The sequence below is a fragment of the Salvia hispanica genome, chromosome 1, assembly GCF_023119035.1.
Source record: "Salvia hispanica cultivar TCC Black 2014 chromosome 1, UniMelb_Shisp_WGS_1.0, whole genome shotgun sequence".
In the NCBI taxonomy this organism is placed as follows: Eukaryota; Viridiplantae; Streptophyta; class Magnoliopsida; order Lamiales; family Lamiaceae; genus Salvia; species Salvia hispanica.
This window is the reverse complement of record NC_062965.1, coordinates 14,235,035-14,259,479: the sequence shown is the minus strand read 5'-3', so window position 1 is coordinate 14,259,479 and position 24,445 is coordinate 14,235,035. Positions and strand designations below refer to the sequence as shown.

Genomic DNA, 24,445 nt, shown 5'->3' with positions numbered 1-24,445 from the left:
TCGTTATTTTTTTTTCAAATTTCTTTTTTCTATTTAAACACCTCAATTGTCTACCATTTCTCATCTTCCAATTTCCTATCTCCCAATTTTTCTCCCTCATCTCTCTCATCCCTCACTTTCCAGTTTTATCACTACAAAAATGAATCCCAACGGCGACGAATGGAGTACATCGGAAGGCATTACTCGGGCCTTATTCGATTGCGTTAATGATGTCGCGGCAGAATGCTTGGCACAAATGGAGCGTGCAGCGGCGGAGCAGGCGGCGGCAGCGCGGGTCCCTCGGCCGATTCGACGTCAGACGTTTGTCCCCCGCGAGCACGACATAGCTCACCAACGTCTGTTCGCAGACTATTTTGCCGAGAAACCACAATGGGGCCCGATGGTTTTTCATCGCCGTTTTAGAATGCGGCGAGATCTTTTTCTCCACAATGTCCGGACGTTGGAGGGACGTGATGAATACTTCCAATATCGGGTAGACGGCATCGGCAGATCCCCGGACTTACGCCAATGCAGGAGTGCATGGTTGCGATTTGGCAGTTGGCCTACGGCACCACAACGGATATATTCGACGAGTACCTTCACGTCGGGGAGACAACCGGCCGCGATTGTCTGAAGAATTTTTGTAGGGGACTTGTGGAGGCTTTTGGCAACACATATTTATTACGCTCGACTGCTGATGATTGCCAGAGCCTGATGAGGATGCACGAGACGGTGCACGACTTCCCTGGAATACTAGGGAGCATTGACTGTATGCACTAGCGGTGGAAGAATTGTCCGACGGCGTAGAGAGGCCAATTTATTAGTGGCTACAAGGGCAGCCACCCGACAATGATCCTCAAAGCCGTCGCTGACCACCGCCTCTGGATCTGGCATGCATACTTCGGTGTAGCCGGGTCGAACAACGACATCAACGTCCTCAACTCGTCCACCCTCTTCGCCGATCAATGCAGGAGTCGCGGCTTGGCCATCAAGTTCACTGCCAAAGGCTGCCAATATCATATGGGGTACTATTTGGCCGATGGCATATACACAAGGTGGCTTGTTTTTGTGAAGACGATCAGCTGCCCAATGGGTGACAGGAGAGTCTTGTTTGCGGCAAAGCAGGAGTCTGCGCGGAAGGATGTGGAGCGGGCTTTTGGTGTGCTCCAATTGCGGTAGGCAATAGTGAAAGGTCCGACGCGTTTCTGGTTCAAGGAAGTCATCGCCGATGTCATGTATGCATGCATCATCATGCATAACATGATAGTCGAACAAGAAGCTGGACATATCACCGATTGGGTCGATGATGAAGGTGGATCTAGCTCCAGCACGACAACCCCGCCTGTCGCTCGAGGTTCTAGAGAGACAGATCTCAATGCGCAGCCAACAAGACCATGCGGCGCTCATGAACGACATGATTGAAGAAGTTTGGAAGCGTAACGGCCATTAAGAATTTGCAGTTTTTTTTATTTCGTAATGTAAAATTTGAATTTTCAATGGAATGAAGTCGTTTTCTCCAATTTTTGAAGTGTTTAAATATTAAAAAAATAAAATAAAATGCTTAAGGCGGGGCTTAGGGCGGGCTATATCCGCCCTATTACAGGTGGAAGGGGCGAATGATAAAATGCTGATGTAGCGGTGCATAGGGCAAAGCTTAGGGCGTCATATAGTCCGCGCCATTGTGGATGCCCTAATGTATCTCCGAATTCATGTATAAGGTAACTCTTCAAATCCATAATTTGTACTATGTCATATTTAAAAGTAATTATAATCCACTTATTTACACCAAACTTAAATTTTAGTACATCACTTTTTAGTAGGTCTTTATAGTTAAATTTTTGTCGTACCTACACTACACATCCATATTTGGTGTTGTTCTATATAAAAATGCAAAAATAAGTTTGTGTTTGCAGTATGATTATAGAGTTTTCAACAATATGAGATTTAGTGTATAGTTGGAGATGATCTAAAAATATAGACCATATAACCCACGGATGTGCTTAAAAACTAATTTTAAAGTTACAACGTATATCCAATCTCGTGCTGCCACGTGGCACGAAACATGATATTGTAAACACTAAAATGCAATATACATTTGTAGAAGTTGTAGATGAATTTCGGCAGATTGCATTTTTTATTATTGAGTTTTGCATTTTAGATGTAGACTGTTTAATTTGCATTTTATAAATGGATGAATTGCATTTATATGTAGCTCATTTCGCAATGTAGACAATTTATGTTAAAATGCAAAATATAACTATATAAAATGCAAGTTGTCTATAACTAAAATGCAATTTGCGGAAATGCATCTACAACTTCACAAATGTATATTGAATTTTAGTTATTGCATTTTTCGTGACAACACGAGATTGAATGTATATTGTGACTCTAATTAAGGATGTGCCCAGTGCTCCCCAATTGTTATTCCACCTTATTGTGGCACGAAAATACTTTCATAATCAAGCCATGTTTGATAGGGGGTGATAACTTAAACTATGGGTATTGATCACCTGCTATGCCAATGACCACATTAGGATTTGTTGTGCTTAGAGCATCCACAATAGCGGCTAGCCCACGGCTAGCCAATTCACGTCGCTAGCCGGTCGGCTAGCCGAACTATTGGAATCGGTCAGCGCCGAATCGGCGAGAAAATCGGCGTGGGCTAGCCGATTTGAGGGCGCTGGCCGCCATTGTAGCGTGCCGATCGGCCAGCGCTAATTTTCGTTTTTTTTTTTAAATTTTTGATGTATTTTTTTTAATGTATTTTTTTATGCATTTTTTTTAATTATGTAATTTTTAAATAGGCACACAACGAGACCCCCGTTCGGCTAGCGGCAAACTATAATGGATTCAAGGCATACTAACATTTTTTAATGTATTTTTTTAATAAATTAGTGAAGAGTAGAGTGGGTCGGTGGCTCGTGTGTGGAAGCCCAGATTTTTTTTATTATATAATTTTTTTGATTTTTAATTAATGTACTTTTTTTATTTAAATAAAATTAACTAATTTTTCCGTATATATGTCGTAAATTTAATTCCGTATTTTGTGTTTAATTCCGTAAATATTATTTTTATTGCGGGAGGAAGTGGACGGAGGATGAGTACGCCGGGGTGGGGGGGTGGTTGCAGGTGTGCGACGATCCGCCGGTTGCGAACAACCAGCGGGTCGTCAACATATGGGCGAAGATTAGAGCTGCCTACAGGAGGCATTGCCCGCATGGGAAGGACTTCAGCGGGGAGGAGGTCCGGAAGGGGTGGGAGCGCATCGTGGCCGCGGTCGGCCGCCGGCGTTGTACGCCAACGCCCTCCGTCGGCTCACTAGTGGGCAGAATGAGGAGGACGCCCGGAGGATAGCCGAGAGTCAGTTCCCCTTGGCGGGGACGTACAAGGAGTTCCACTTTTGGGAGTGTTTTTTGTTGCCGAAGGACTCCGAGAAGTTCCGTGCGGGGTGCGATGCCGGGTGGCCGAAGAAGCAGAGACTCGAACTATACCGGCGACTACAGCGGCAGCAGCGGCGGATCCCACGACCTCCCCCCGGATGCTGAGGAGTTTCCATCCCCTCCTTCATTTGCTGGTCGCCCCCGCCCGGTTGGACAGAAGCGGGCGCAACGGGCTGCGAGGGGCGGATCCCCCCTATCGCCCCGCGAGGTCCAGTCCTCCGCCCTCCCACCCGCCCCACTCGAGTACACTCTCCATTCGCGTAACCAAACGCGGGCTCAGATGTACAAGGTCTTCCAAGATTGGAGGACCGCCACTGACCCCACGGAGAAGATATTTCTTCACTCAATGCTCGAGAGCATGCGGGTTGATTTGGATGTCGCGAGGGCACGGCTAGGGGGTTCCTGTTGGGGATAATCGCAGCGGAAAATGCAAATTAAATAAATCCACAAAAGAATCTATTTAGGTGATTATGTGGGTCGATTCAATTTCATGCTTGAACATGTAGAAACATATAATTGCGCAATTAATCACATAATTTAATTTAAATTATGTTGTTGAATACTTACAACAATGATTCTCCAAAGAATCGAAGTGGCTTGCTACTTCTCCACGTGTAGATCTTGAAGCTTGATTGTGAACGCAAGACCAAAGATCTTCTAACCTATGACCCTTAACTCTATAGATCTAAATTCCTTGTGGGAGGAATCTCTTAGAAATTATAAGAATCTTGAAGGAGAAGACAAGAAAGCCAAGTGTGGAGGCTAGGGTTTGTGATAACCTATGTGTCTCCTCCTTACATTCTTATTTATAGAGTTTATGATGGGCTAGGTTAGGGATCTATGGGGCTTGGATTGGGCCTCCCCAATTGGACCTTCTTTACTAATTAAATTATAACCCATAATTTAATATAAGGCCAATGGAATATTTCTTGTGCCACTATAGAAGAAATATTGACCGCCCATCCAATCCGTGATTACAAGCAATCCGGGTTAACCTCTTTAATATATTATTTCCCGTGTCTAAGACTTTCTATATCCATTAATTAATTTGTAGTCTGCTATAGACTTTAAATTAATTAATATCTTTATTTCCAAGAGTTTGTCTAGTACGAGATGTATATTAAAAATATACTTTTCCTTTTCTATTTATTCTTGGATTAAATCCAAACCGGCCGGGTTTCCGAATAATAGAACTTCTCTCGAACACCTCTTGGGGATATAGTCAAACCGCGCAGGCACACGATTCAATGTAATAATAAACTGACACCATTCTAGTTATTAATTACTACTATCCAAGATATCAGGAATATTGGGTTACGAAAAACCCGCACCTATTGATAAGTCAAAGCAGCGTATGATTAAATAACGTGTGTCCTATATTATTACAAAGATTAGGAAATATTAAATCTCCAAGACATCGTCTTACAGTAGATAGCAACAAAGACGTGTCTATACTTTAGATCCATTCAATGCTATACCACACCAGTGTCACTAGTCATTCTCAAGGTAAAGACGACTTTTCGGATGGACACTGCAACCTTTCACGATAGGTAGCCAAAGCCTATCTAGGTTTGTGAAAAAGTTTTACTTCTACAAGGTACCGGTTGGGCCACCTACTGTGATGACCTGTTCCACGACCCAACCTTCAATGTAGAAGACTTAGACTGATTTTACTTTCCGGCGCTTTAATTATATAATTTAATATATAATTAAATACGGTCAATACCCATTAAAGTAAAATACACAGTGTGAAGAAAACATTTATTATTCTCATTAAATGAAGAGTGTTTACAATATACAAGCAATTTATCAAATTCAAAAACTTGAAAAATGCTTTTTAGTATATATGTTCCAACAGTTCCGACGTGGGCTCAGATACCACGGGTGGCGGCGGCGAGGACGGCGAGGACGGCGCGACGGCGATGAGGAGTAGAGCGTGGCGGGGCTCGTGTGTGGAAGCCCTTTTTTTTAAAAAAAAACCATGTACTTTTTTTTTAAAATCTTTGTACTTTTTTTGAATAGAATGGATTAATTTTTCCGTATATGTATCGTAAATTTAATTTCGTAAATGTAGTATATTTTGAATAATTTTTATTGCGGCTGGCCTAAATCTGATGTGACAGGTAGATTTTTAGTGCTGCTGACGTGACAGGGAGAGAGAATGGCTAGCCTATTGCTGGCCTATTTAGCATTGGAGATGCTCTTAAAATGCACTCAATTTGGAATTAAACGAAGCAGCAGGTATGTTTTATGGAGTATATTTCTGTCATTTTCTTTTCTCTTCCTTTTCTTTGCGTTTTTAATTTTTGTTTCTTGTTTCTGTGCGTTTGATTTAGCTAATTTTAGGAGATAACTTTATTAAATTATATTTTAGAAGTAATACTTTTTAGCTAATTTTCCAAATTGTTTGCGTTTTAAACACTGCAAATCTTTGCCACAGCAGAGGCTCCACGCTAATCTAACTATGATTCCACCTTACAAAAATTTCACCTTATCAATTGAACATCAGACGTATTGATCATTTTTAGACTTTTATTGAAATATTGGGAATTGTTACTATAATTGACGTGTTTCGAACCTTAAGGTATCCAGGCCAGACTATTATATTTATTTGTCTAATAAAATTTGACAAATTACTGCATGACAAGTAAATGTTACCCTATCCGTCCATACGTGCAACACTAGTCTTCTACCTTCACACGATAAATTCTCTTAAAAAAAGTGAAAACCTAATATGCAAACCTACACCTACCCACTCCCAACAAATATTATGCAACTTACGATGACGAATTCCTGTTCTACTCCCTCCGTCCGTGAATAAGAGTTTCATTTCATTACGATACGGATTTTAATAAATGTTAAAGAAAAGTGAGTGGAAGAAAGTTAGTGGAATGTAAGTCTCACTTATATATATATTAGTTTTAAATGATATGTGGGTGGAATGGGTAGGTGGAATGTGAGGCCTTTTTACTATTTATGGTAATTATGAACTGGGACTCCTATTTGCGGTCGGACCAAAATAGAAAAACGGGACTCTTATTCGCAGACGAAGAGAATATTAATTAGAAAAGAAACATTTTACCAATTAAATTGCGCTTAATTATCATCCTAAATATGCAATCTTAGGCTACATAGTACTAGTATTTGTTGTAAATTTTAACACGAGAGAAAAGAATGAAAATAATTATGATAAAAATCAACTCCCCCGCAACAATGCCAATTTTGACTTGATCATTAGATATCAACTTTATTTTTTATTTTTAGAGTATGTTTCAAATATAACACACTTTTTTTATAGTAATTAACAATAGTGTGATAAAAATTATTAAATTATTTCCATATTCACATTTGATTATTCAATTAAGTAGAATTCAATTGGAAGAATGGAAACAATTAAGCGTGTATCCAGGTCTATGGAAGGTCATATTTGACTAATTATTTCAATACTATTTTTCATTATCGACGAATTCAATCACCGCTTTCTCACTCTAAAACCAGTAGTCTTCATCTGAATGCTTCTAGAGAGAGAAGTAAACACGTTTTGGCTTAATTTTCCTTCTGTAATTCTTAATCTTTTCCATATTTCAATCTCCGATAATTACAATGGAAAGATATTTCAAAGTCAAAGAAGCAACCTTGTTCTATTAATTGGCCGGATTCCAACGAAGATCTCGCCCTCTCCATGATCTCCAAACCCTCTTTAATTATCATCGCTTCTTTGATTCAATAATTCTTTCCTCTACTTTCCGATTTGCCCTTTGTTTCTTCAAATCTGCTATCCGGCTTAATCTGTCGGCATTCATAGACACGACTATTGCCAAGTGATGAACTCGGGAACTCCATCATCCAGCGCCGCAGGAGCTGGATCGGCCGATTCGACTGCGCCTAGAAGGAATTCCAAGCGCCCCAAGTGTAAATTCCTTACCCACACCCTGTTATTTTTGAATTGATCATGAGAAAATAAAGAGATAATGTGTGTTGACTTGTTCTGTTTATTGGTTGTTTGGAATGTGTAAGATGGATAGGGTTTATATGTTTTAAGATTTGGGCTTTGATTTGGTGAATTTGAAGAGAATTTGAAGAGAGGATGGATGGGTTCTGAATTAGCGAATCTCCGAATTGATGGAAGTCTTTTTAGGGTTAGTTTGTAACAAGATATGTTAAACTTCAAGGATGATTTTGGAAGGCCGAGAGTTTTGGTCAATAAATAGCTGATTATGATCTGAGCGTGATATCGAAATACAACAGAAATCATTCTGTTCAGATACATTGTTATTATCTTCTCCTTTTGAGCTTATTTTCTGAAGAAGGGCTGAGTAAAGATATATATGCACATACAGATGGCAATGGATGCTTCGGTCTGCGTTTTAGTTTCCTAGTCAATCTAGTTGTAAGGATTCTCACCTCACCCCAAAATACATAGTTCCAGATCCTTTTAGCAAGTTTAGATGGAATCAAAAGGTTATATCTGTGATGCACATAGCTAATTGTTCCTAAAAATTTCAAGTTGTAGAAGAAGCGAATGGATGAAGTTTTCATTAACTATAAAGTTTGTGGTACAATTATGTATATTTGGTAATAACATTCTTTTTTTTTTTTTCCCCATAGAAAAATCCTAAAACTAGTTGCGTCTAGATGATCCCATCAACCAATTGAATTTCTTTACAGAGAGGATTAGATAATGATTGCCAGGTCGAGTATGGCATGGATAATGGGTTTAGTTCTCTTTCTTTATGGTTTATACTTTATCCCCTCTTTATCGTTACAGTGAGAAACACTACTGAAGGCTTTGATTTCAATATCCACTGAATCCTGATTTACCTCATGTTTATGAGTTTTTCGTGTTCATTGAAGATGTGTCGATATTCATGTATTTTTACTCTCAGTCATTTTTATTTGAGCCTCTCCAAATGTGTAGAGCCAGTTCTTACAAGTTACAACTATCTTGGGATGCTTAACGAGTGTTAGTTTGGAACTTTGAGTGGGGTTTTTTTTCTGACAATTGTTTTCTTCAGATTCGAGGTTTACTCAACAGGAACTTCCTGCTTGTAAGCCGATACTTACTCCTAAATGGGTAAATATTTATGTTTTATGTACGTTCTTTTTATATAGTCTGCATTAATTGAATAGTTTTTCTAATAATAGCCTTACTCCTGGGTGCAGGTGATCGGAACATTCTTGCTTGTTAGTGTTATCTTTATTCCCATTGGTGTCGTCTCCCTCTTTGCCTCTCGAGATGTATGCTTCAAATTCACAGTAATTTATTTTTATATTGCCCATCAGCTCCTCTCAATATGGTTTTACTGACAAAATTCCTTATGTTTGGTAGGTGGTAGAAATTGTTGATCGGTATGAGACGGATTGTATTCCTGAAGCTTTGAGAAATGACAAGGTTGGATTTATTCAGAGCAATCAAAACAAAACCTGCCAAAGAACTCTCAGGGTGAGTCCGCTCTTCAGCATGAATAGTTTTTCTGTACGTAACACCCAAAATATCATGGTTTGACTATTGAATCAATTTTTATTTCAGGTTCCAAAGAATATGAAGCAGCCGATTTATGTATATTACCAGCTTGACAATTTCTATCAAAACCATCGGAGGTATGTAGTGTGTTATCCCTATAGTGCCAATATTGTGGCTACACTTGCCATTCCCATTGCAAAAGGTTTTTTGGAATCTTTTATGGGCAAGGGTTTGAGAATAAAGTTAGGGAGTAGTAGTTTTGAGTGGAGAAAGGGTCCAAAGTTTTTTGTAGGGGTATGTATGTAAGTGGAGAAAGGGTCCACCTTTTGTTGTTGTAAACAAGTTGAAAAGATGAATTACTAAAATTTAAGAGGTAGTTTCCGAAAAAGGAATGAGCATACTCTTGTGGGATGAAGAAAAATTGCAAATTGCGCCCACTCCTGTGGGATGGAGAGAGTAACTCATATAAACAAATATAAAGCACGCATTCTATAACCTTATTTTGAGGCATATAAAGCCCATTTCAATATCAAAAGTTACCACACAAATTTTAAGAGAATAAAGCTCTTGATAACTTCATAAGCTGTTTAAAACACCAGATTATACACCAGTCAAACTGCCTTTAAATTTTAGTACTTCTGTTTTTGTAATATGATGGAGTACAAAACATGATGCTTGGTCTCTGTTATCCCCATGTGTTCCTGTAATTTGATATATACTTGCCTTTTGTCCTTACCGTATCCTGTGATTCCTATAAATAATGCCTCTATGAATTATTGATAGATATGTGAAGAGCCGAAGTGATCAGCAGCTGAGGAATAATGGAAGTCTGCAGGATACAAGTCCCTGTAAGCCTGAGGACAATACAGCTAGTGGGCCTATTGTTCCTTGTGGTCTTATAGCATGGAGTCTGTTTAATGATACTTATGGCTTTACTCGCAATAACCAACAACTTAATGTGAACAAGAGAGATATCTCGTGGAAGAGTGATAGGGAACACAAATTTGGTAAAAACGTATTCCCGAGAAATTTTCAGAATGGAACCCTGAAAGGTGGAGCCACTCTTAAGCCAGACGTGCCAGTAAGCTTCTAGCCTTGTACATTAGCACGTAACTTCCATGCATACACCAAAAAATGGTTCCTGCAATTTGGTTCTGTTGAGAAAATATCACATCCATCTTTCTTGGAATTATATAATCATTCGTCATATACTCTCGTCTATTGCTTTAAAGATTGACTGATCTCTCTTGTGAATGGTGTAACAGTTGAGTGAGCAGGAGGACCTCATTGTTTGGATGCGAACTGCTGCACTTCCCACTTTCAGGAAATTGTATGGGAAGATAGAAGTTGATCTTCAACGTGATGACGTCATAAACGTGACATTGGAGAACAATTACAATACTTACAGTTTCAGCGGCAAGAAGAAACTAGTTCTTTCTACCACAAGCTGGCTAGGAGGGAAGAATGATTTTGTGGGTATTGCATATCTCACTGTTGGCGGACTATGCTTCTTCCTGGCCTTGGTTTTCCTACTTATTTATCTAATTAAACCAAGGTATGATCTGCCCCATCTCTGATAATCGTACAAAAGGTGTGATTATGTTATTTACTATATTTCATTTTAAGGAATCGATCAATGTGGTTCGTAATTCTTGGTTACTACTAGTCTGGTCATTTTTGCATCGAAGATTAACATTGGATTTAGCAGGTATTGTTAGTGTTACACTGAATATAAGCTTTCTTTATGTTTCAGGCAACTTGGAGATCCTTCATATTTGTCATGGAACCGGAACCCAAGCGGTCACTAGTGCTATATAGCTTACGTTTGCGATCAAAATCTGATAAACCCTTTCTTGGACATCTGACGGTGGGGATGATGTGTGTATAAACCTCGATGAAGAGCTTTTTGAACATTTGGTGCACATTATGTTGTATGAGTTGAATTTATGCTAGTGATCTCAATATGCCTAGAGCTGTAAATCTAACTGATTCTATTTATCGATTATCAACTGCAAGATTTGCATATGTTTTACATCTATTAATATTGCAACAGTTTACAGCAAAATCACGCCCTATATAAATCAATATAAATGGATCTAACATGCTTGAAGTTACAAATTTACATCTACTGAACTCATTTAGGGGCGTTAGTGTTCCCTAATCCCAAAAGAAAAAATGAAGGTTTAGAATTATCATTGGACTCTTAGTAAAACGTTTGAGAGGTATTCCCCTTCTGGATATGACGGATCGACGGGATGATCACAGCCGGCTCCTGCTTGACGTATCACTGTGATCTTCCTACCAGCCATGGATGCGGCACCCTGAACCAATGTACAGTAACCATATCAACACAGTTTGGGCATGTAGGAGTTTTGATGTAGTATCAGTGACCATCTTTAGTTTTGTAAGTACGAAATTCGGATAGTCTGAAATATCGGAGTGCATTCGAGAGAGGAAGAGATGAGACTTGCCTGTAGAACACGCAGGAATGTCCCACTTTGGGTCATAGCACCAGAACACGAGCAGGTCATTAGAAGTCCGCCTTTTCTTGTTAATTGCATAGCCAAGGAATTTAAATTCCTATACATGCCAGATGCATTTTGCAATGCCTAAACAAGCACAGAATCAGTCAGAACCAAAAGACAATCAAGATACACACTGCAGAGAGCAACCCAAGCAAGGAAGAGTACCTTTCTGCTGGGAGCTAGTTTTGGTGGATCCAGAATAACAATATCCCAAGAATCACCATTAGCTATTGCTGTCTTCATAAAATGTGTAGCATCTTCCTTTCGAAATGATATCACTCTAGGGTCGAGGTTGTTGAGAACAACATTCTCCCGGGCAATCTCCAGAGCTGGAGAAGATGAATCCACACCTTCCAAGGGAAAAAGGAAATTAGACTAAGACGATAAAGCGATCTTTGTGAAGACACCTTGGGCATTATCAATGTCAGGGAATATTTTGATTAAAGTGATTCACAGTTACATCATTTCTTTATTTATTCAAAGTTCACCTTCCTAACTTTTCCTCATTGATTCGACTCGTAATGCCTTAACAATTATATCCTCTTGTCATTTGCATGATTTTCGTTCATCAACTCTGGTACCGAGCCAGTCCCTATCGTTACATGTTTAGACTTTAGAGGAATAACAGAAGAAGCAAAAGACATGAATGTACCAGTCACGCTGAGCGCACCACCACGCGCTGCATTTAAGGCAAATCCTCCAGTATAACAGCATACATCAAGTACTTTCTGACCCTTAGAGATTGACGATATATACTGGCGATTTTCACGCTGATCGGCATAGAAGCCAGTTTTTTGCCCCTCCAAGGAAACTAAATAGTAAATGCCATTCTCCAAAGCCTGTTCCAACCTCACACATATGAGAAAAAAAGGGGCAAACAAAATACTCCCTCTGTCCCATTAGAAATGAAACATTTTCCTTTTTGGTCTGTCCCATTAAAAATAAAACGTTTCCAAAAATGGAAACAATACTCTCTCTACTTTTTCTTCTCTCTTACTTTCCTCTCTCTTCATTAACTCACAAAACAACACTACATAAAATCCAGTGCCGAAAAACAAACTTTGCATATTTAATGGGACGGAGGGAGTATAAATAAACATTGAGAGGGAAACAGAAAGGGATGTTGCAATTTGCGGCTTTGTTATATAAATCATATGTAAGCTATGTGCACAGATATTGCACTACATCTGATGCATGATTCAAAGCCAAGTTATATGAAGTTGGTTTCAGCCAATATATGCTATTTCTTAGCTGATTCAGTCTTCTAGAAATGTTTCTGTCTAATCAAGGTTACCTCTACCATTCTTGGAGAGTGTGATAAATCCACACCTCGTGAATGAGACAGATCCAAGCCTTCCTCCTTCAAAATATCAATGGATGGTCTCCAGGTTATATGGTTGACATGGTTTGTTTTGCTGATACAGTCTTTTATCTGTTGATTGTACTTTTCAACCCACGCAGCCGATGACGCAACCACTGCTTCATCTCCAAAAATATCAACGATAAGGCCGGACAACCTGCATTTTGAATGCATCAGCTTTAACAGTGGAGTGTCTCTATAGTTTGTGGCATGGCATACTATTCTACATATTCACTTATAATTAAGATGATACACAAAAACATCCAACTGACTACAAATCAGTGAATCATTGGATTAAGACTCTGTAACATGCTAAGGAAGTGGATACTAAGGATATATTGTGAGTGCTTATAATTTGGTACAATACTACAATGTTTTATCGGGAAATGTTTGGAAGAGTGCAACAATATAACATGAGCATTACATCTAGAAAAGTGTATTCAGTCACTAGTACATGAATTCTTTTAGCTTAAGCATTGATTGGTCGAAAACACCCACGATTGGAGTTGTGCTGGCATACTGCAGTCCTAAGCTCTGGAGGTAAAACAACAGGCACAACTACACACCATGGTGGCTGATAGACGAAAACAGGTTAAGTGCCTAATAATTGTTCTAATTCCACAACCTGCATAACTTTGTACTCATTTTCATAAAGGTGAGCACTGATGATATCCGTTAATGTTAATCATAGATTATACTACTACAACTAGATAAATAACAAAAAACAGGGAAGTAATACCTATCTCCTTCGCTGTTAACAAGACGATACGCATTTGTCTGAGAAGAAGGAAGCCGAAGCTGCCTTCTTAACTCAACAGCCGAACTGATTCTACTCTCAAGCAATCTGTCCACGTTCAGCACACAAGATGGATCTCTGCAGCATTACCAACATTGACACAGTGAGCCTCGTTGATTAGGGAAACAAACCAAAGACTAACAAGAATCAATCAGAACAAATACTTGGCTGCTTCATCTTCCAGCTGCATGAGGCGCACACAAAACATCGAAACTGAGTTGTATAAACCCCAACCGATTGGTTTCTCAGTTCCATCAGTGACGAGGACAATGTCACCTGTTGAAGGGGGCGGTCGACCAACTATCCTATCGACAGCACCGCTATATACCATAGGGCTACCATCTTTAAACAGCTGAGTCTTCCCCTTTTTCAGCACAACCTTCGCAACGCCTATCAATTAACTCCTTTTAAACGAATGAAAAACAAGCAGTTATTGATGAAAGGCTTACTCATACAAAGCTCAACTACTGTCATCTGTCAATTAGCCATTGCAAAAACTGAAATTTCCTAAAATAGAAGGCCAACAAGTGGAGATGTAAAACAAAAGCAATTTATCTATTAGTGACAAAGCTGGTTTTCAAATTAATCCATCAGATTTTTGCAATGAGACGGCAACGGAATACAAATTGAAGACAAACACGCCCAAAAAATCAGCTTTACAATCAGCAGCAATAGAATAGCGAGATAGAAATTGAAGAGTTAAATCAAGAGCTGAAAAAACAAAAGAAACTACCTTTGGAGTGATTGGAGGCGAATTCCTGGAGGGTGGAGGTGGCGGTGGAAGCGAGAGAGAGAGTTGATGACATGAAGAAGCGACACCCCATCACCATTTTTCTAGTTTGGAATGCTCAAAGAGGATAATGGCATGTGATGCTCTGCTTCTTCATCCAAGGTTTATGCTACTGCCATATTCATTCTTTTTTTTTAACATTCCTCCTCTTTTTTTTTTTTAGAATTGGGCCATCTTTTATTGGGCCGGATTAATACTTTAATTGTGATCTGTTACGCCCAACCAAACTTTAATTTTGTTTGGATGTAAGCGTAGTCTCATATTCTTGATAATATAATTATATGATATTTGCCTCTAATATTATGGAATTTTAAAATGTTATAGGGTTTTTCTACGAACTTTAAAATTAGCAAATAATATCACAAACTTTATCCGAATTTATTATTTTCCACCGTCGTTATGGCAAATAATATCATAATACGAATTTTTTTCCGAATTTCTCGACATCAACTTCAAGAGCTTCAAGTTCTTCAATATTTGAGGATAGTTTTTCTTGAAGTACGCTCTCCAACATTTATTCTCCAATCCATTAATATAGCTGGAATTTTTTTCGTTTGTGAGAAATAACAAATTCGGATAAAGTTTATAATATTATATGTCAATTTTAAAGTTTGTGGAAAAAATCTAAATTTTTGGAATTTTCATGATATTAGGGACCAATTTCCCTATAATTAATTGTTTGTAATATCGATAGATAATATACTGATAATAATAATAGCATCCACTCTTATAAACCAACATTGGTTTTCTTGAAATCATATAGCTTAACGTATGAGTAATTTTAATATGACCTTATTAATAATCAAATTTTGGATATAGTTTGCTACTTACAGATGACTTAATTTTCATAATATGATTTCTGTTTTGTATTTATAAAATAACTACTCCTTATAAGTAATAACATTCATTCTTTAGTAAGATTTTTTGAGGATAAATACTATAAGTTATTATTTCACTTGCACAACAAGTATTCGTACGCCCGCGATTAGGAGTCTCGGTTGTGTTCAACACCAGTTTTAAGAAATATAGAAAAATGTGGGTGGAAAAAAGATACTGAAATGTGAATCTCATGTTTATACTATATTAGTTTTATGATAATGAAATGGATTAATGGAATCTGCGACCTACTATTATTTATTGTAAAAATAAACCGAAACTCCAAAACACAAATGAATCGAAACTATAATCGCGGTAGAGGGAGTATGTATTTTCTCTTTTAGGTATTTTGGTCTCCTTAATTAGGTATTTTCTCTTTAAATAGGTGAGAATCATTATTCACTAAAAGATAGTTTGAGAGGGAAGATAAACAAATAAAACACAATAAGAACACCTATAGGCGGTAATCTATTTTTTATCATATAACTCTAAGATAGATGAGTTATCTATTCTATTCTTATCAAACGGCACCTAAATTTTTTTAAATTTTTTTTACTTTATCAATTATGTCTTATCCTTCAAAATTCTTATTTTAAAAGATAAATGCAATACTATTATATAGTAAGCTATAAAAATAGTTTTTATACTACAATTTAGTTCCAATATTTCCGGCTTCCACTAAATTTCATTATAATAATGATGCTCTTCAGCCATAAAAGCAATCACTTTTGAAGTCATTTATATTATTATAATTTTTACATTTTATTTTTTCTACACTTAATTCGTAGAATTATACTACCTTTGTCCTAACACTTTACATTATTAATTTCTCTTTTATTTTTATTTTTATTTTTCTTCCACTTAACTATTTATATTATTTTCATAAAATATATGTGAAAATAAATGTATCACCTAGATTGAGACGTAGGAAGTAAGTACTATATAAAATCTTTTTGCTAAAGAGCAAATGCTTCCCATTTAATAAGACAATAAGACTGTGAATTATGGTCGCCCTAATTCGTAACGAGAGATTTCGGAAAAAAAGGATTAATTTCGCTGACTTTTCGAAATTAAGGATTCAATTCGCTGACCTTTCGGAATATGGGATCGAGACATGCGAATTTTTCAGAATAAGGGTTTTTTGCCTTTTTCTTGTTTTTCTTTTATTTTTTCTTATTATTTCCTTCACAATATTTATGAAGCGACTAAACTACCCACTTAAAATTTTAACTCCAAAGAAAGAGTATCGAACAAGCTTCACAAAGTGTGCGGGGACTTGAAGGTGGAAGGGATCTACGTGAGAGGCTCTGTAGTGCTCTCTATTCTCGTCCTATTGAATACAAGCCTCCGGTATAATACCTACTTTATATGTAAGTCGATGTTGTGGAAAGTTTTCTGCGGTCTCTGCTTTCCGATAAATATTTGATTACATTTCAGGCTGAGTTTCTGTGCATCTTTCAAACACCACAATCATCGTTAAGGCATTTACCCAAATAGGTTAGGCGAACGAAACATAAACAACAAAAGTTCTGTGTTGTCTCAATATTAATTCAAGCTATTTCTGTTCATACAAACACATTAACTGCATAATATAACTCTCAAAACCTTATCTTCAAGCACATCAGCCGCATGGAATATAAATCACGAAGCTCCATTAACTGCATAGTATAATAGTATTTCCTATTTCTATAGCCATCTCAATTTCTGTAAAGTCATCACCAGAAATTTCTTCCTATCTCGACTCCTGTATCATTCGCTTTCTTTTTCACACTTTTATTTGATACATACTTATTTCAATTTTATGCTTTCTTCTCTGTCGGCTGAAAGTTGAAATTCTAATTTTTCCTATGTTGTTGGTATCAGAATCGGAGTTAAAATTTTAAATGGGTAGTTTAGTCACTTCATAAATATTGTGAAGGAAATAATAAGAAAAAATAAGAGAAAAACAAGAAAAAGGCAAAAAACCCTTATTCTGAAAAATTCGTATGCCTTGATCTTATATTCCTAAAGGTCAGCGAATTGAATCCTTAATTTCGAAAGGTCAGCGAAATTAATCCCTTTTTCCGAAATCTCGCAATTAGTAACACCACCTACTCTTGTTATTTAACTCCTTAATTAATACATTTGGTGAGACCGGTTGCCAATATGATTCCTTGAAACAAATATACATTTAAGTATACAATGGCATTTAAGTAGATTGTTTTAAAGCAGAGAGCTTTTAGATAGACAATTTGGAGTGGAAGTAACCAGTACTTGTGCATAGAATTATTAATTATATACTCCATTTTAAAGTTAAATTAATGCACTAGTTTAAATACACAAATAGCTTCATAATAAGGAATTTATACATTTTAATTTATAAAGTTGATAAAATCACGTTACATGAAGTACTTTTTTTCATGAGCCAATAGTGTGTGTGAATTCCATTAGTCACTTTTTTTTATCATTCTTATAATATACACACGTCAAATTTTTCATAATACAGTAATTTTTTGAAACTTTTCTCTTAAAATATGCACTCATACAATACAAGGATACTTCAAAAAATATACTCCGTCTATCCTTGAAGTAGAGATTTTGAAAATAAAATGAATCTTAATACGAAACGAAGATTAAAAAAAAAGTAATTGATGTATTATTAGTAAAGAATGAGTCAACGTCTTACTTAGTATTAAAAGTAAAGTGAATTAATATAAAAAAAAATAAATAAATAAGAATAGACTATTATTTGGTGATTATACCCTTGCAATGCGTGCGTATTTTTTTATGCTTGAATGTGCGCTGCGCTCTATGTCTTGATTTTTTAATCTTCATTTGGGAGATTGTACATTTATTTTATTTTACCAGGTAGGTGGAGTAAAAGTTAAGCCAGAAATGATTGTCAGCATTTTTTTTTAAAGACTAACTGGTTGTTGAAGGTTGGAATTTGGTGTTTATAAGTATGTCGTATCTATGAGCAAACATTTAATATACGTAGTGAAAAATAAACTGTTTGAAAGTTAAAATTTTCTTTTTTTTTCTATCCGATGTAACTATCTATGAGCGAACATTGAAATTAAGGCGAATAAGTTCAACAGGAATGCATTAAAATAATCTATGGCGATTTAGGACTGCTTACCTACCATATTGATAGAATATGGAGTATAATAAAGACAATGTTTTCGCTCCCTTGCAAGCGTGCGTATTTGAATGTAGATGTAGATTCTCTCGAGAAGCCATAGCAGAAAAAACATATTTGGACTTTCATATTCAGTATCTAGATATGAAAGTACATTCAGAGACTAGACTACCCTTGATATTTTTAAAGTTCAGGTACCGTTTGCGTGCAAAACGCATAGTTCAAGGACCATTTACGTAATCCATGTTGAATATTTTAGTGTAATTGGATTAACTTGATTGATCAGCATTATCGTAATGAGACATCATATAAGTCTGGAGGTGCGGAGTGCACGCTTATTTGAATTCATTATGAATGTTAGGGGCGAAGCCCCTAACAGATGGACGGGGTCCGGGGGCAGCACCCCCGGATAGCGGGGTCCAAGGGGCAGAGCCCCTGGCTGGGGTCGAGCTAAGAAATTCATCCAAAAATGTAATTTCTGAAAGTCAAAGGACTAGTTTGCAATTTCGGAAATCTTTGAAAAAACAATTAATTTCGGTTATGAAATTAACAGATGCGCTGGTTCATCTTGTTAAAAACTGATCAATTCTTGTTTTTTGGTTCTAAGTTTTTCTTTTCTCAGATATCAACATAAGATAGTTCTGTTTTCTCTGAATTGTATCCGATCAAATATTTTGGTAGAACCGCCGAAATTGATTTGATCTGAAAGTGATTTCATCACGACTTTCAGATTATCCATTCTGTTCAGTATTTTGAATCTCCCTAACAAAGATCAAATCAATTGAAAATGTCGAACAAAGAAACGGTGAAGGAAGGAACGAAAGGTTTCGCGAAGTTGGATAAATTTGCTGGCCAGGATTTCAGACGCCGGCAAAAGAAGATGCCTTTCATGCTGACGAATCTCAAGGTCGTGTACGTTCTGAGTACTCCCATGCCCGAGGCTGTTGAAAATGGAACTCTGGAACAGACGAGGAGGCGGATGAAGTGGGAGAACGACGACTACATATGTCGTGGTCACATCTTAAACGGTATGTCTGATTCTCTATTTGATGTGTATCAAAATGTTGAGTCTGCTAAGGAATTGTGGGATTCCCTCGAAGCCAAATATATGGCAGAAGATGCCTCTAGCAAGAAATTTCTTGTTGGTAACTTTATTAACTATAAAATGGTTGATACGAGGCCTGTCATGGAACAATACAACGAATTGTTGAGGATATTGGGACAATTTTTTCCAATATGATATGAATATGGATGAATCCATTTCTTTCTCTAGTATTATTGATAAACTGCCACCCTCTTGGAAGGATTTTAAAAATAATCTGAAACATAAGAACGATGAGTTGAATTTGGTCGAACTTGGAAGTGACTTCCAAATTGAACAGTCCATACGTGAAATGGAAAAGGGCTCTGTTGGTGCTAGAAACATGGTTGGTTCTTCTGTGAACATGGTGGAAGAGGGTGAATCCTCAAAGGCTGGTAAAGAGAAACGTATGTTTCAAGGGAAACGGAAGTTTCAAGGGAATAACAGTAAGGCTGGGAATAAGAAGCCTAAACTGACTTGCTGGAAGTGTGGCAAATCCGGGCACTTCAAGAAGGATTGTAAGTCTGGAAAGGGTGGAGGAAAAGGGAAAAACGAGGCTGGTTCAAGTGGATCCAAGGATCCTGAAAAGCAATCAGGTTCGTTTTCTGTACCTAATGATCATTCTGTTGAGAATTATTATGCATCAATAATCTCTGATGCATTTTATGTGCAGGATGATGATCTTTCATGGTGGATTGATTCGGGTGCAACATGTCATGTATGCAAGGATCGTCAATGGTTCAAGGATTTTACACCAATTGAAGATGGGCAATGTTGCAACTGAACCAATCAAAGGACTAGGATCTGTTAGCCTAGTATTTACTTCTAGAAATTCCTTAGGGTTCGATAATGTTGTATATGTACCTGGTATTCGTAAGAATTTAGTTTATGGTATTGTGTTAAATAATTGTGGTTATAAACAAGTGTTAGAAAGTAACAAATACATTATGTCAAGGCATGGTACTTTTATTGGATTCGGTTATCTATGTGGTATGTTTAAGTTGAATCTAGATGTTTCTTTTGTTAATAATTCTGTTTGCATGACTTCTACTAGTTTAAGTAATCATGTTAGTAAATCAGAATTGTGGCATGCTAGACTTGGACATGTACATTACAAGAGATTGAAAGATATGTCGAAAATGAGTTTAATACCAGCATTTGAGTTGAACATTGAAAAGTGTAAAACTTGCATGTTAACTAAAATAACTAGACAACCTTTCAATAAGAATGTCAATAAAGTTACTAAGGTATTAGAACTTATACACAGTGATTTGTGTGATTTTTATTCGACTCCATCACTTGGTAATAAAAAGTATGTAGTTATTTTTATTGATGATGCTACTAGATTTTGTTGTATCTATCTATGCCATTCAAAAGATGGAGCTCTTGATAAATTTAAAATCTTTAAAGAAAGTGAGCTTCATCATGGAGTGAAGATTAAAGTTCTTCGCACTGATAGGGGAGGTGAGTATTATGATCCAGTATATTTTGAATCTACTGGTATAATACATCAGACGACTGCTCCATATACACCACAACAAAATGGTGTAGCTGAAAGAAAGAATAGAACGTTGAAAGAAATGATTAATTCAATGTTGTGTTATTCTGGCCTAAGTGAAGGATTTTGGGGTGAGGCTATGTTAACAGCCTGTTATTTGTTGAATAGAGTTCCTAATAAAAGGAACAAGATAACCCCATATGAACTTTGGCATAATAAACCACCAAAACTGAGTTATCTCAGAGTTTGGGGTTGTCGAGCTGTGGTAAGACTAACTGACCCTAAAATGAAAACCATAGGTCAAAGAGGTATAGATTGTGTGTTTCTTAGCTATTCTGAAAATTCTGTTTGCTATAGATTCTATGTCATAGAACCCAATGACTATGTATCTGTGCACTCTATTATTGAGTCAAGGGATGCTAATTTTGGCAATGAGGTAGATTCACGTCTTTATCTAAACCTGGAGACATGATTGCAAGGTCTAGTAACTCTTATGTAAATGGAAAAGTGATTGATACACCTCCTAATGCTAGGAGAAGTGGTAGAGCAAGAAAAGCTAAGTCTTTTGGAGATGATTTCCAATTGTACTTACTAGAAGGATCAAGAAATGAAATTAATTTTCAATATCAATATTGTTTTACTATTGGTGATGATCCAAGGACCTACAAAGAAGCTATGGCTTCAAGGGATTCTGCATTTTGGAAAGAGGCAATCCAAGAGGATATGGATTCTATAATCCAAAATGGTACTTGAAAACTGACTGATTTACCACCTGGGTGTGAACCTTTGAATAGTAAATGGATCTTCAAAACGAAGATGAAGGTGGATGGAAGCATAGACAAATATAAAGCCAGATTGGTTATTCAAGGCTTTAGACAAAAGGAAGGAATTGATTTCTTTGATACCTATGCTCCTGTTGCTAGGATTTCCACAATTAGATTATTGTTAGCACTTGCTGCTATACATAATCTTGTAATTCACCAAATAGATGTTAAGACTGCCTTCTTAAATGGTGAATTAGATGAAGAGATTTATATAAAACAACCAGAAGGCTTTGTCATGCCTGGTAATGAACATAAGGTTTGTAAATTGGTAAAATTTCTTTATTCACTAAAGTAAGCCCCCAAGCATGGCATCAGAAGTTTGATGACGTGGTGTTATTTAATGGTTTTGTATTAAACCAAGCAGACAAGTGTGTATATAGCAAATTTGATGCTACCGGTAAAGGGGTTATCATTTGCCTATATGTGGATGACATGTTGATCTTTGGTACTGACCAAGATCAAGTTGATAAAACAAAGGAATTTTTGTCATCTAAATTTGAGATGAAAGACATGGGGAAGGTTGATGTGATTCTTGGAATTAAGATCACACATGGAGAACAAGGAATTTCCATTTCTCAATCACATTATATTGAGAAGGTATTGGAAAAGTTTAACTTCAAAGATTGTTCTTCAGTTAAGACTCCTTTTGATCCTAGTGCAAAACTCGTGCCTAATAAAGGAGTTGCTGTGAATCAGCTTGAATATTCAAAGGCTATTGGATCACTAATGTATGCTATGGTTAGTACTAGACCCGATATAGCCTTTGCAGTTGGAAAATTGAGTGATATACTCATAATCCAAGTTTAATCCATTGGCAAGCAATGAATCGAGTATTTAAATACTTAAAAGGAACCATGGATTATAGGTTGTCTTATTCTGGATTTCCTTCTGTTCTTGAAGGTTATTCGGATGCAAGTTGGATCACCAATATGGAAGATCATTCTTCCACAAGTGGTTGGGTATTCCGTCTTGGAGGTGATGCTATATGTTGGGCATCAAAGAAACAAACTTGTATCACGAATTCAACAATGGAATCGGAGTTTGTGGCATTAGCAGCAGCTGGTAAAGAGGCTGAATGGCTAAGAAATCTAATATATGAAATTCCATTGTGGCCTAAACCGATATCACCTATATCTATCAGATGTGATAGTGCAGCTACCTTGGCTAAGGCATATAGTCAATTGTATAATAGAAAGTCAAGACACTTAGGTGTTAGACATAGCATGATTCGTGAACTTATTATGGATGGTGTGATATCTGTGGAGTTTGTGAGAACTCATGACAACTTATCCGATCATTTAACCAAAGGGTTAAGTAGAGATCTTGTGCACAAATCGGCTATAGGGATGGGATTAAAGTCCACTACAAATCTCTGATATTAAGATACCCAATTCCCATTTAGTATGACACTAGATGCAGAATTCAATGTGGAAGACTTAATATTTGGAGATTGGAACACATTTGAAAATCATCCCAAGGTATGTGTTCGAACCTACAAGTTAAGAAGGTTGAATGTATATATTCTTAATAGTTCTTTTGAAAAATTGCAAATGTAGGTGCAAGAATAAAGAAGCTGCCTATATAAGCATGAAGTTTAGCCGCTTCAAGAATCTGGAACTTGGTTTCGATATGTTTATGAACGATAAAGACATAGGTTAGTAAAATATAGTGTCAAGATAGAACATATTCGTATGTAAACTTTTGTGTACATTATCTTCGTGTATTCAATGTGAGTTTCCAGGGTTCAATCCTTAGAGACACCCGGGGTATTCGAATATATTGGAATGTGTAATGTACTAAGGTAAAATTAAATCGTTACGATATTTCATTTATGCACAAGTTTGAATGTTTGAGATTACTTGTTTTAGTTAATCAAGGATTGCACTAAAATAGGGGAGGAATGTTGGATATTTTAGTGTAATTGGATTAACTTGATTGATCAGTATTATCGTAATGAGACATCATATAAGTCTGGAGGTGCGGAGTGCACGTTTATTTGAATTCATTGTGATGTTAGGGGCGAAGCCCCTAAAAGATGGACGGGGGTCCGGGGCAGCGCCCCCGGGTAGCGGGGTCCAAGGGGCGGCAGCCCCTTGCTAGGGTCGAGCTAAGAAATTCATCCGAAAATGTAATTTTTGAAAGTCAAATGACTAGTTTGCAATTTCGAAAACCTTTGAAAAAACAGTTAATTTCGGTTATGAAATTAACAGATAAGTTGGTTCATCTTGTTAAAAACTGATCAATTCTTGTTTTTTGGTTCTAAATTTTTCTTTTCTCAGATATCAACATAAGATAGTTCTGTTTTCTCTGAATTGTATCTGATCAAATATTTTGGTAGAACTGCCAAAATTGATTTGATCTGAAAGTGATTTCATCATGACTTTCAGATTATCCATTCTGTTCAGTATTTTGAATCTCCCTAACAATCCACTCTTAAAAATATCATCACTACTGTCAGATACTTTGATATGTCATTTTTGAACTATTTTCAATCCTTAAGGATTATTTTGGCCAATTTCTTAATTATTTTATCCTCTTTCTCGTCATCCTCGTCGTTGCATGAGTTGTGAAAAAGCAATTATTAATACAATAGTAGAACCAACCAATCGTTGAGGGAAAAGCAAATGAAAGATTTTGAAAAAAAAGAGAGAGGAGTTAACAAAATTTCAATATTTGACAAAAGTAGCATTTAAG

The 24,445-nt window shown here is 36.9% G+C and overlaps 3 protein-coding genes across 4 annotated transcripts; 2 read left to right on the top strand and 1 right to left on the bottom strand.

Annotated features, from left to right (window-relative positions):
* Positions 1 to 828: 828 nt before the first annotated feature.
* Positions 829 to 1,429, top strand: LOC125187729. Its single transcript, XM_048084359.1, has 2 exons — positions 829 to 1,140; positions 1,247 to 1,429. The coding sequence occupies exons 1-2, from the start codon at positions 829 to 831 to the stop codon at positions 1,427 to 1,429; spliced, it is 495 nt and encodes a 164-aa protein (XP_047940316.1).
* A 5,448-nt stretch (positions 1,430 to 6,877) lies between these two features.
* On the top strand, positions 6,878 to 10,908 carry LOC125223489 (ALA-interacting subunit 1-like). The gene is made up of 8 exons (XM_048126668.1): positions 6,878 to 7,331; positions 8,435 to 8,493; positions 8,583 to 8,657; positions 8,749 to 8,862; positions 8,950 to 9,020; positions 9,667 to 9,964; positions 10,149 to 10,438; positions 10,637 to 10,908. The coding sequence occupies exons 1-8, from the start codon at positions 7,244 to 7,246 to the stop codon at positions 10,689 to 10,691; spliced, it is 1,050 nt and encodes a 349-aa protein (XP_047982625.1). The 5' UTR covers positions 6,878 to 7,243; the 3' UTR covers positions 10,692 to 10,908.
* LOC125223476 (ribosomal RNA large subunit methyltransferase I) lies at positions 10,889 to 14,467 on the bottom strand. 2 transcript variants are annotated; one of them, XM_048126647.1, is made up of 8 exons: positions 14,298 to 14,467; positions 13,729 to 13,954; positions 13,508 to 13,642; positions 12,703 to 12,925; positions 12,061 to 12,247; positions 11,574 to 11,758; positions 11,355 to 11,492; positions 10,889 to 11,204 (listed from the first exon to the last, which is right to left on the bottom strand). In XM_048126647.1, the coding sequence occupies exons 1-8, from the start codon at positions 14,392 to 14,394 to the stop codon at positions 11,076 to 11,078; spliced, it is 1,320 nt and encodes a 439-aa protein (XP_047982604.1). In that variant the 5' UTR covers positions 14,395 to 14,467; the 3' UTR covers positions 10,889 to 11,075. The 2 variants fall into 2 exon arrangements, with proteins under 2 accessions (XP_047982604.1, XP_047982613.1); XM_048126656.1 differs by having other exon boundaries at positions 13,729 to 13,968; positions 14,298 to 14,432.
* Between the last annotated feature and the right edge of the window lie 9,978 nt (positions 14,468 to 24,445).